Below are 13,690 nucleotides of genomic sequence, written 5' to 3'. Positions count from 1 at the left end.
TTTTTCAACATTTTAACAATATATTTTAATGTGTTCTATGCAACATGCGAGAATCCGTCTAGTTGAAATATAAAGAAAGTATAATGAAAAACATTTGACTATAAATTAAAATTGAAAAAATCACCTATTTAAATTGCTTTCAGACTTTCAAAATCATGATTATCATACTTACCTATAGTTTTTCCCAACATATTTATCATTCACCTCTTTCGTTCATTGTATGTAACCAAACATTAAATAATCTTCTTATATAGACAAACATTTCAATTAACCTAATAATTAATTAACATAAGTTGAATGGTTGGGAGTTTCAAATGAATATGTTTCAATATATATAATTTAACTTCAACCATATTGATTTGGATGACCTCCTTTATAAGAGTTATAAAGATAAAGAGTTTGGAGGACCAAATATTTTAATAGTACAAAATCTTAATTTATATAGATATAAGGAAAGTGACTCATAGTACCAAATGTCACATACTCAGACGTAATTTGTATTTGGTAATCACTTAACAAACTACCTAAAATACTAGCATATAAGATAATGATAACATTATAAACGAAGAAGTACATTAGACTTATGAACTGATTTAACATCTTTACTATAATTGGGAATCTGTGTTGTTGAGGATCAGAAAACAAGAAGAATCACCAAATATATTGATAAAATTTTGAGGAGCCTCATCCAGTTTATACATGCCACCTTGGATGTGTCCTTCACCCATAATAAATCTTCCTTCATCGATAATTACCTTACCATATCCAAATGAAACACGAAAACCTTTAATGTCTAATTGACTCATGGAAATCAAACATTTGATAATCGATTGAACGTGAAGCACATTCGAAAGCGTTAATATATTTATTGTGGCTAAATGAATTTGAACAGTTCCCTCACCTTGAACTGGTTCCTTTACATTATTTCCTATAACAACTTTGGCTTGTGTGATGAGACAATATAAAATGAACTTATGAAGGGAGTGGCAGACATGAACAGTGGCACTAGAATCCGTGAACCAACCCTCAATGATAGCATTTCCAGATACCTCATAAACCAAAGTGACATCGTTAGGAGAGATATGTGCCATTAGGCAATGGTGAAAATGGAGAACGAACAAGGAGAATAGTGTAAGAGGATATAAATCACTTAAGCTTATATATATAGTTGGTGAATATTTTTGTTGAAGTATATACTTAGATAAAATGTGAACTTATAAAACTATATATAGTATATTGTTACTATTAATTGTCAAAAGAAGACTTTCTTGTTACCGATATTCACATTAATCTATTTATGGAATAAACTAGTGTAAACACAATACTCAAAGCTATTTATAGTATTGTCATTTTGGTCAGTTCTCTACATTCTACCATTGATCATAAATCAACGGTGATCAACAATGTAACGACCCTTAAAGCAACACAATATTCTTACTTTTGTTTTAGATGTTAATTAATAAAATAACATAACTATAGTTCGTAGTCACATGAATTGTAATGAATATAGATAGATATCAAAGGACATGTCTTTCGCATGATATGTATCCCAAAAGAAATTTAGCAATATTCTTGATAGATCAAAACTGCAAAATTGGTCCCTATGGTTTTCATAGAATTATGGATAAGGTCCAAAATGTTTTCAACTTGCATTGAAGATCCAAAATGAAGAAAATGTTGTGCTTTTAGTCCCTTGAAAAGACTATTTTACTCTTTAATTTCTTTTCCATTTTCTTATATTCATGGTAATACCTTTTTAAATTGGAAATAATAAAAAAAATAATTATCTTACCCTACCTCTCTCTCTCACACCTCTCACTCACTCTCTCTCTCTCTCTCTTTCTCTCTCTCTCTCTCTTTGACTTTTTTCTTTCTCTATGACTCTCTCGCCCTTCTCTTTCCTCACACTCTACCTGCGAAATGTAAATCAAACATCTCTAACACCATATATTTACACTTTGCCTCGTCTGCTTCCTTACCCTTCACCTCTTGTGACTATTTGCTTCCCCTTTTCCTCATCTAATATCTTGATGGGTTTTGTACAAACAATCCTATGTGTGCATGCAACCCTAGAATTGGATCTATGTTTTCACTATTAGATACACAACATTATGAACCCATAAAGAAACCCTAATGTGGCCTACAATTTTCGAAATTCATGTAGAAGTTTAGAACACATACCTCTTGTTGTTATATTGTAATAACAACTTAAATCTTCAAACCCTACGTCTTGAAAGCAAGCACCACAAGTGTAGTGCCTCTAATGGCTTACAAACACCATAAACAAGTGGAGAAGGTATAAAGAGAGAGGAGAGAGGTAGAAATTCGTCCTTAGATGCTCTAGGGATCAAGTGCACGAAATCCTAAGGCCTTAGGGGTCTTTATATAGGGTTGGGATTAGGGTTTCAGTCCTTATCCTTATCTAGTTACTTCCCCATCAAGCAACCATAAGATAAGCCTTGAAAATCCCTATCTCTTGGACCTTGGACGATTTTAAGGATATCCTTATCCTTGAATTCGTCCATCCTTTAACAAGGATAACCATTGCCCTATTTTGCAACTATCACATAATTACAATTCAGCCCCTCTAGTTTAATTAATTACATTTTATCACAAAATTCATTCTTAATTAATTATTGACCAATATTAATTAAACAAATATGATTTCTCCTTTAATATATTATTCTTATAACATATTAATAAATCATGATAACCTCTCTCTTTATTTATTTCTCCAATCAAGTTGCTTTGGTGAAGGCAACCCAAAAGCACCATGCACCATCGGCTCAAGTACATACCAAAATAATTATGGACTTAGACACTAATCCAACAGTCTCCCACTTGGATACGTCTAATAACTATTATGCGTACGACTTCATATCATGATCTGCAATCGTAGCTTTCCAAAGCCGCTGCCAACTCTGATCCTATAAGATACGCGTGTCCTTAGATAAGGGATCATATATTCCTCCATTCTAGATATCATATGAGATATGATTTCAAATCATTCTCTTTGTACTATATCTCGATTTCTGATTTATGACGACTGACTAATTGAACAAATCAAATTAGCCCTAGCCCGGCCGAGCATTTACGTTTGTCATCACTAAATCATCGAGGGGCCCAAAAGATATCGCTTTTGTCCTACCTTGGATAAAAGGAATGGATAAACTTTGATACAATGCTTGCTTGCACTCATGCACCGAATCACACACAACAATATGTTTTATAACACCAAGTTACTAGTGCGTTTACATATTATCAATGTGCAACCGATTCGCAAGATACAACTCACACATCTCGGTTTCAAGAATATAAGATGTTATCGTCTCACCAATCACTCGTGATACAATTCATGGAGTGATCCAAGTGAGCGTGGGTTTAATCCAATGCTCAAATTCATATTCATAAGCACTCATGAACGTTGCAGCAAACATTTGCTTATGTCTAATGCTCTTTAGACGATCCACACACCAATTCACGACAGTCTTCATTCATATCTACTTCCAACATATGAATGACTTTGGCTCGTTCGAATAATTCGATTATTCTTAATAAACTCAATTATTCTGGAAGTCAAAACATGCAAATGTGAAATACAAGAATAATACTAATCCCATATGGCCTCAAACCTTTGAGTATAAATAAAACGCCTTTTATTTATCACCATATTGATTACTCATTATTTGTCATTTCGGGTAATCAACTTCTTACTTGAATTACAACACTTGTCCCATGCTCCTAGCATGCACACAATGTTTACCTATGGTTCTTACTTTGTGAAATAGATCACATTGAACACGTTTCCAATCATTCTCATTTCACAACTCCAAATCCTTTTCATAAGTGAAAGAATATCAAATTCTTGCTACTTATAGAATATGCTACATTCTAACATTCTTTGCAACTTATACTTTCGTAATGTCACTGCACAAAAGTCACAAAGACTATTGCCAATGATATTACAAAGTCTTTTATCGGAAATTGTTACAAGACAATTCCTTAGATATGATGTCTCTCAGTCAAAGTACATTCCTTTGAACATCCTTTTGCATAAAAGTTTCTAATTTAGTCATAGATAATCAATATTCAATTCCCAATGTGGATACATTTCCATATTTTCCATACGACAACTTATTCTTAATAGAATCTTATCTATTCCTAATAATGTCCACATGGTCCATCCAATATGAACACATTTCCATATCTTCCAATACTATACTTCCAACTACTCACAAGCAACCAATCCTCGTCGAACTTGGATTGTCCTTTGATAGTTGTTTAATTATTTTAGTCTAAACCGATTCTAGTCCTTTTTTGTGACAACCCCAAATCTATTCCCGTTACAAATCCCGTTTTCACTAACGGAACGTGTCACTATACGTTGTTTCATGTAACATTTGGAATCGTCAATATCCGAATATCTAAATTTATGCATGGCTTGATATTATCATGGGAAATATAACTCGTATGTGTTAACCCCGATTAACCTAATAGAGTTGTATTACATTTTCAACCACTTCACCCGGGTAAAAAGTTTTAACCCAGTTAACTTTAAACATCGGGTAGCCGTGTATCGGGTGCGTAACCCGGGGCATATGAAATGGGTGTGCACAACATTTGAATACTCTTTTACCATACACCCACTCTCTCTCTACTTTCTCTCTCTAGACCCGAAATCAACCCCGATTCCGCTAATTTCCGACTTCCAAACGTAAGTACTCATCCCCTATCTTAATCTAGACATACTTTACTAAATTTAGAAGCCAAAATCAAGGAAATCAAGGACCATAAAGGAGTTTACGGCCTAAGAAGCTCCTTAGGCCGTAAACCCCCAAAATCATGCCAAAGATCAAGTTTTTCTTTCTTGTAAGTTAGTATACTAATTAAGGCTTATAACTAGAAGAGTTTGGACATTAAAACACAAGAAATTGATGCATAAAAAGGAGTTTACGGCCCAAGCTTGTGCTTAGGCCGTAAACGCCTCAAACACCCCACAAATCCATGTTTAAAGCTCCAAAAACCCTTCTAGGATGTTTGGTAAATTGGACTTGACTCCAAGGAACACTTAAATGCATCAAACAACTCCATTTGAGGACAAGATGAGGAGTTTACGGCCAAGGCTAAGCTTGGGCCGTAAACACCCAAACTTTTGTGTCAAACAAGTCCCTAAACTACCCTAATGCATGAAAGGAATTTATCTAAGGCCTTTGGAAGTGTGTTGTACCATTAAACTTCACATTTGGGAACAAAATGAAGAGTTTACGGCCAAGGATGTTCTTGGGCCGTAAACTCCCCAAAAATTCATGCCAAATTGTTCCAAACTCACTATAGGGCCTTCTAGGATTTATCTAAGGCATATGAGACCATGTTGTACAAGTAAAACCTACATCTTGAAGGATCTATAGGAGTTTACGGCCCAAGAACAGGTCTTGGCCGTAAACTCCCCAAAAATGTCACAAATTTCGATGTTTAATCCTTCCCCTTAGTCCATAACACATACCATTAAAGTAAGGAAGTGATATAAGGCCCTAAACATACATTTTGGAGTGTCACATGAGTTTACGGCCAAGCCTAGGGGGCTTACGGCCGTAAACTCCCAAAGGATGACCTTTGGGCCATAAACTCTAAGAGAGTGAACTCATGGACCCTCCCGTAAATCATTCATGGCCTTGTACCACTCCCGGGAACCCTCTCTAGGCCTAAAAACCCCGAAAACGATGCTAGAATGTCCAGATACTATAATGTAAAGCATAAGATGATTAACTTCTTGTAAAATACATATTTCATATGAAATTAGGGTCCTAAAAGGTGCTCAAGTGGTTATTTGGTACCAAACGCTCAATCGACACTTTTACCCGATTTCTGCGATTTCAGGTGAGTTCATACCCCTTAATGAACCTTTCAAATGTTTTAAATGTTTTAGGGGGGAGATACAAGTTGCTTATAAATGTTTATATAAAGTTTTACAGAATGAACTCCGCGTTACAAGGATTAATCACATGTGATTCACTACCTTTAGTTCAAATCACATGTGATTTGTCCCTATGCTTTATAAACAGGTTTTACCCTTTTCAAACTATTTTAAACAGTGAATCAGATTTTAAATGTTCATTTGGAAAAATACTTTTATTTAATCAATTTACTTATAAAATGTAACCCCTCTGGTATATCTATATAAGTAAGACTTGGAGGACTTAGGACCGATATCTCGCCTTATTTCCTGTTCTTGTTTGATTGTGGGCTTAGGGTAGTAGTTATCCGTCCGACGGTCGTTGATTTCTTAGTTATATAATCTGTATATCAGTGTGGGATACGAATGTTACTGCTTTCACTTAATACTAATGTCACTAACATACCAAGAACCGTCCTCACTAAGATAACTATAATAGGTATAGTTACGGTTGCTACAGCTACCTACTCGCTAAAGTCATTTCTATCTACACTATAATACTCACTATTACTAGACGATACACTAGTAAGAGAATACACTATGATCAATACTAAAAGATTACTACACTATAAAAGTAGAGAAAACCCTAAACAAACAATAATACACTAATCCACTACGAGATACTCTATTCGCTATCCACTACGCCCGGAGTTTTCCAGCAGGGAGACGACTCTACATGTATAGATCTATACGGGGCAGACGCTATTACATCCCGACTGTTAAACTCAGTCCGCGCCGTGCAGGCCCAGGGATGCCACTACTTCACTATACTGTGCATGACTGGGAAGGTCATGAGATCCTCTATTATCCTCACTATTAGTAATATACAAGGAATACACTACAACTACTCTTAAATACTACAGTAAATGCTAAACTGCATCCCGAAGTAAGCAAGTATCTATTACTAAAGGAAGCTCGCACCTCTATCATTGATCACGGCTTAACTTATCCTGTCACATTTGTTTTTTTGGAGATTTGCCAATGCATTTTTACAATAAACTGTTTCAAAGAAATAAAGACTGCATACTTTTCATAGATTGTCACTTACAATGTATTTCCTGGAAAATATGGGAATTTTCTAAGTTTCTACTACTTATGAACATAAATGATACATTTTTAGCACTAATGCTTTGTATACAAAAACTCACACTAAACTCTTATGAACTCACCAACTTTATGCTGATATTCGTTTTCAAAATAACTTGTATCTTCAGGTCAAAGATAGACAGGTACAGACGCGGCATTTTTGGAGAAGGTGGAGCACGCAAGACCCATCTCTTATTTTTGATTTACTTTTGGGTGATTGTTAAACATTACAAAATACGCTTGTAATTAAACTCACTATGTAATACTATGGTTGTATGTTTCTTGTTTCTACTATTATGCAATTGTGATGATACTGTTCGCTACGTCATCCACCCCGAAACGTATTCCGCCGTCATCGGTTTTGGGGTGTGACATTTTTCCCTCTAAATGCGCTAGACATTTGGAAAATTTTAGAATGGTCAAACATTAAAGCATTTGCAATCGATCCTATACTCGAAGCGTATGGGACACGATGCATAATGTTTTATTTGCTATGTTCTCAAAATTCGAATTGTGAAGAGGAATGCCGTAATCATAATCGAAATTTTAAGAACACACTATTTACCTTTGACTAAATTTATAACATTTCTCAACCTAATCCTTTAGATTTGAAATGAAGCATAATATTCTCTCCCTTAATTATAGAAAAACAACATTACAACCCTTACGACTTTGCAAGGTATAACTCTTGTTTTCTATAATTAATATTTCCAACTTGCAATAGGTGCCTTAATAATCATATAATCATAACTTTTATGCTCCCGCTATCATGATGATTATTATAAACATAACACTTATGCTCCCACTAGCTTCGACATGTATTCAGAAATAGCTTAACTTTCAGAAAAACAATACTTATTGAATTTCTTAAGTTCATGTTTCTAATACTTAGTGCTTTGATAATCTTTTATCAAGGTTTCTTGAACTTATACACCTTTGCCTTCGATAGTTCATATGTGTGTCTAAACACTTAAGACTAATTTCCAAACCTCACAATTCAAATTATGGAAAGGGATACCGTAACCATAATCGAATTCGAGAATGCAATTTTACAATCACTATCTTCTTAAGTCTTTCTTAGTGAAAGCATTTCCTCACAATCATTTTCATGAAGGAGGAAATCTTATGACACTTAGATTTAAACGGTGTATTTGTTCCTATCCATGTGAATTTGTTAAAACCAAAGTTTACGACAAATTCAAACTCATATGGATCGAACTTTCTTAATCTCGATTTCTTGCGTTATGGTAGCACAGCTGCTCACCATGCCTTCCAAGTAGTTAAGCAGCTCACCTTTTTTTATCAATGTACTTTCCATTAATCAAGGTCCTTGCCTTTTATGCATTCAAATGAGAACTCATAGGATTCACATGCATAATTAACTCGATTGGATTGGCACAGAAACAAAATAATGTCAACACGATAGGTTGTAAACCTCAACTCGTGTGCTAGTGATGATCGATAAGGTTTATTTGATTTGTTCTTAAAACCTTTCAAGACCATTAAGACTCCCACTGACTCCTTGACATATAAGATTCTCTTGTCAACAACCATTTCTTAACAAACAAATATTCAAGAGTTAGTGTCGCTTTTATCAAACACTTCATAAATTGGTCCTAGTTGTTCTTTGTCTTATCCAAGACATCACAACTTTCCACATTTGATGAATGTTATAAACCTTCTTAATACTTATCACTCAATTTCACAATCTTAACTCTAAGACTTGTTTTCGGAACGAAGTATGATTGACTTCTTGATTTAACCATTTCTTCAATTCTTGATTCCACTTCTTAGACATACAATTGTACTAAGACTCACTTAGAGGATCAATTGAGATATGGTTCTTAATCATTAAGACCCATCATAAAGCATAAAAGGTACTCTCCGTTCTTCTTAGAATGGAGAAACTTTTATCTTTCTGCCTACTTGATTCTTCTTATTCGTTCTACTATTGATTTAAACCTTTTTTCAATCAATCTAGAATTACACTTAATCTTGTAAGTATAATCACATTTACTCTTATGGTGGACTTGATCAACACGCAACTTTGTGTCCTCGATATCCTAGTCCTTCACTTGACACTTTGTCAATGAATTAGTCTAATTTCCAAATGTGAAATTTCTCATTCATCGTGCAACCAAGTTGCATGATTCCAAGTTTCTGTCCAATTGAAACTTGGGCGATGAGAAACTCTCCATATTTGGTAAATTCTCTACTTTCCATAAATAACATAATAAGAACCAAATCCATTATTGCTAATATTCAAACATCAAAATTTTTTTCATATACGCCATTGCAAGGATAAATAAATAATATAAAATCAAAATTTATTTTATTGCGGAAAAATTTGTCCTTACAATGCAATTCATTGAAAAACTATGCTAATATATCTTTCTTAGCTATCTAATTCTAACTCTAAGTAGTAGCTCAAGAATCTAATCTTCGAATAATGCGATCGAAATCCATTCCTTCACGGTTAGATTCTGCTCACTTCTTCCCTTAAGCTTCCTCTATTTTCTTTGATCCTACAAAACATCAATTGTAATCTTATCACATTATGTATTAAGAATTTAGAATAGAAGCTTAAAAGAGTTAGTTAATGGATTTTACCTATATTAGAGCCATACGTTTCGACTCTCCCATCTCTTAGATCTCTTAGGTAAATGGGGCAGCTTCGTCTCCAATGCCCTTTCTCTTGGCAATAACAGCAAATTGACTCTTTTGGAACATGACATGGAACTACTTCAGACATTGCCTTTCTCTTATGATCAAACTTTTCGATCATAGCATGTCTTTCGTTGTCATTATCTATATCCATAGAGGTCTTGAAGGCAGATTCACCAATCAACTTTGCTTTTCTATTGCGCCAAACCATTGCTGATTCAGCAGCAATAAGCATATATGTGAGATCTATAAGGGTCACATCGTGGTTCATCATATAGTACTCTCTTACGAACTCACTATACGAGTTAGGAAGTGACTGAAGAACCCAATCAACAGCCATTTCCTCACAGACAACGGATCCCAACATTCTTAACCTATCAACGTGTGACTTCATCCCTAGGATGTGTGCACACACCGGCTTTCCTTCTTTATGTTTACTTGCCAAAAGGGCTTGAGTGATCTTGAACTTTTCAAGCCTTTGAACTTGTGGGTTAGGGAGAATAATTGGAGGAGGTGGAGGAATTGAAGCATGATTTCTTGTTCCTCGATCGAATCGTGGAATATCATCTTTATGTGGAATGCTTGTTCCACGGGATTTGGGAAGACCATAGTTGTCGAACTTTGACATCTACAAAACGGGAGAAAACGAATTCAAGTTAGTTGATTGATTGAGTCCTTAGTAAATCACCCAAATGAGTTACTAAGGCTAGGACCCAACACAATATTCTACAACTCAGGAGAGGGATGTCGTAACCCTAATTGCAGAATATTTGAAGGTAAGTGAATGACGATTCACTAATTTCCACCACGAAAAACGAAAAAGAAATTTAAGTTTTAAATCTATGAAAACTCCTAGATCCTTTGAGATTCATTGAACTTTCAATGGCATGTTTAAATCTCGATATGCCCCTCTTGTTTGTGACTGGGATGCCGAGGATCACAAAGCGGGTGTGAATAACCATGCGAACTTACATGGTGCCCTCACATGTTACAGTCACCTATTCGATGTGCCGGTAAACCACACCCGCTCCACCAAACTATGACAAACATTGAGTCACCCTTTGCTACCTTTGCTCAGAACCATTTAGTGTGCCGATAAACCACACACGCTCCACTAACGTCTTTGCAAGGGCACAAAGTGTAATTTCATGGAATTGCATCAATTCACTTTTGCCTAAGTAACTAAGATTGGGAATTTTATGAAAACATTTAGTTACTTTAATAATTCATTATACTTATAATGGAAGGTTTCGTCATATCCTACCCGTTCGGCTAACGACCCTCCACTAGTCAAGAGTGCGGTGGGTAAGAGTGGATACCCATTCAATCGCCATTTTATAGGCAATTTCCTTAAACACCCCTTATAGACCAGCTTCGTGAATGAGGCCTACTAAAGGTAAGACTGACTTTTACTCATACATATATATAATGTTAGAATTTTAATGTTATATATAGTACAGAGTGTATTTTACACTTTTAAAATATTAGGTGGTTAAATTTAACAATTATACTTTTAATTCAATTAAATTGTAAACCAAAACATTTATGGATTTATTAAACTTCTTTTAATTATACACCTTAATTAATTAATAAAACCATAAGGGTGTGATTTGAACTTTTTCAAAACTATACTAGAGTTTTAGAATTTAACATTCCTAATTAAACTTTTAATCAACTTTTAAATTCCAAAACTTGAGGGCAAGTTTTGAAACCTTTTTCAAAACTATTAGGTTTTAATCTCACTTTAAAATTTTCGAAATTTAATACTATTTAAATTAAAATTTTAAATATTAAAACTCTTGATTTAATAATTATCTTGAATTAAACTATTAATTTAAATTATTAAATCATAAAGGATTATCTAAATCATGAAGGATAATTACCAATTAAAAAATTAATTTATCCCAATCCTTTTAATCCCTCTAAAATTCGAAAATCATGGGATAAGATAATTCAAAATCTTTAATTACCATATATAACCATTAAAGGATAATTACAAGATATAGGATAATTCAAATCCCTAAAATTTAGGATCTTATCTAGGGGAGGAGGCTAATTTCGAAAATCATGGGGTTTTTCAAACCCTAGATTTCGAAATCTTGAGGCTTAAGTAAAGGATTTGAAAACCTTCCAAATTTTCGCAAATTAGGGTATAAAAACCCTAATCTCAAAATTTCTAGCCTCCTAGGGTTTATTGGCTATAAACCCTAATATGTCAAGTTCATACAATTGTATAATACTAATTGAAAACAAGTTAACCAAAGGCTCTGATACCACTGATGGGTTTTGTACAAACAATCCTATGTGTGCATGCAACCCTAGAATTGGATCTATGTTTTCACTATTAGATACACAACATTATGAACCCATAAAGAAACCCTAATGTGGCCTATAATTTTCGAAATTCATGTAGAAGGTTAGAACACATACCTCTTGTTGTTATATTGTAATAACAACTTAAATCTTCAAACCCTAAGTCTTGAAAGCAAGCACCACAAGTGTAGTGCCTCTAATGGCTTACAAACACCATAAGCAAGTGGAGAAGGTATAAAGAGAGAGGAGAGAGGTAGAAATTCGTCCTTAGATGCTCTAGGGATCAAGTGCACGAAATCCTAAGGCCTTAGGGGTCTTTATATAGGGTTGGGATTAGGGTTTCAGTCCTTATCCTTATCTAGTTACTTGCCCATCAAGCAACCATAAGATAAGCCTTGAAAATCCCTATCTCTTGGACCTTGGACGATTTTAAGGATATCCTTATCCTTGAATTCGTCCATCCTTTAACAAGGATATCCATTGCCCTATTTTGCAACTATCACATAATTACAATTCAGCCCCTCTAGTTTAATTAATTACATTTTATCACAAAATTCATTCTTAATTAATTATTGACCAATATTAATTAAACAAATATGATTTCTCCTTTAATATATTATTCTTATAACATATTAATAAATCATAATAACCTTTCTCTTTATTTATTTCTCCAATCAAGTTGCTTTGGTGAAGGCAACCCAAAAGGACCATGCACCATCGGGTCAAGTACATACCAAAATAGTTATGGACTTAGACACTAATCCAACATATCTTCCTTCCTTTTCATCTATCAAACCAATCTTCTATGGTAACAAGCAATAATTAAATTAACCTCATCTAATTTTTATTTTCTAAATACAACTATACGTTAATTAAAACTAACAAATTTTAAAATTAAAACGTCTAAACTTAACTACCACTTAATAAGTTCGCAAAAATTTCAATTACATCTATTTTAAAGAAGTAAAATTTTTTTTGTAGTGTTAATGATTTTCCTAAAATTTCATGTTTAGAAAATAAGAATTAGGTTTGCAAAACAGCTAAATTGGATTAATAATTTTTGCAGCCTTTTAAGTTTTAGCTTCTTCTTTTTTCTTGAACGGCATTAAAGTTAAATAGACTAATAGCTAATTTTCATTATGAACGGTATGCAATGGATAATCTTTTTTTTTTGTTTCATAACTATTTACCCATTATAATATTTTACATTTTACCCTTCTTTTATTGAGAGACTCAAAGTACAGATACCGTGGCTAACAAAAAGTAGAGAGGTGCACACCGCACACCTGCGACGGATGCATTTTCTTTCCTACTCGAGACTAAGTGAGCAGTTCAACAATATCTGACGCTATTGATATTGTGCGTTTGGTAAGAAGTGTGGTGGAAGTGAGCATTCAATGGGAAAGATGTTTTCCGGTGAGCACATAGTTACAAATTTTCTGGTTGAATATTGCTTCTTTAGTTAGGATTTTGTACATTTCTCAAAGATTGAGTAAAACTTGAATACTAGAATACTTGTAATGCTCTAAATATTATGAGGTAAAAATTACGTTTTTAATTCAACCAAAAACACTAATTATCATTTTCGAAAACTTCAAAAGTATATCATAATAAAACAGTTATCATAGTACAATCCCAAAATCATCAAGTTCCAAAAAACATGGGTGGATGCGT

At 34.0% G+C, this 13,690-nt stretch overlaps 1 protein-coding gene across 1 annotated transcript; it reads right to left on the bottom strand.

Annotated features, from left to right (window-relative positions):
• Nucleotides 1-605: 605 nt before the first annotated feature.
• LOC145098874 (uncharacterized) lies at nt 606-1,091 on the bottom strand. The gene has a single exon (XM_079036470.1). The coding sequence runs from the start codon at nt 1,089-1,091 to the stop codon at nt 606-608; it is 486 nt and encodes a 161-aa protein (XP_078892596.1).
• Nucleotides 1,092-13,690: the final 12,599 nt, after the last annotated feature.

Source organism: Lactuca serriola, chromosome 4 (assembly GCF_051521515.1).
Source record: "Lactuca serriola cultivar US96UC23 chromosome 4, Lser_US96UC23_V15, whole genome shotgun sequence".
Taxonomy (NCBI): Eukaryota; Viridiplantae; Streptophyta; class Magnoliopsida; order Asterales; family Asteraceae; genus Lactuca; species Lactuca serriola.
This window is presented reverse-complemented; position numbering and strand designations above follow the sequence as displayed.

Bases quoted from the DNA above. Each gene is read 5' to 3' on its own strand.
- LOC145098874 (XM_079036470.1), bottom strand. From the start codon at position 1,091: ATGGCACATATCTCTCCTAACGATGTCACTTTGGTTTATGAGGTATCT.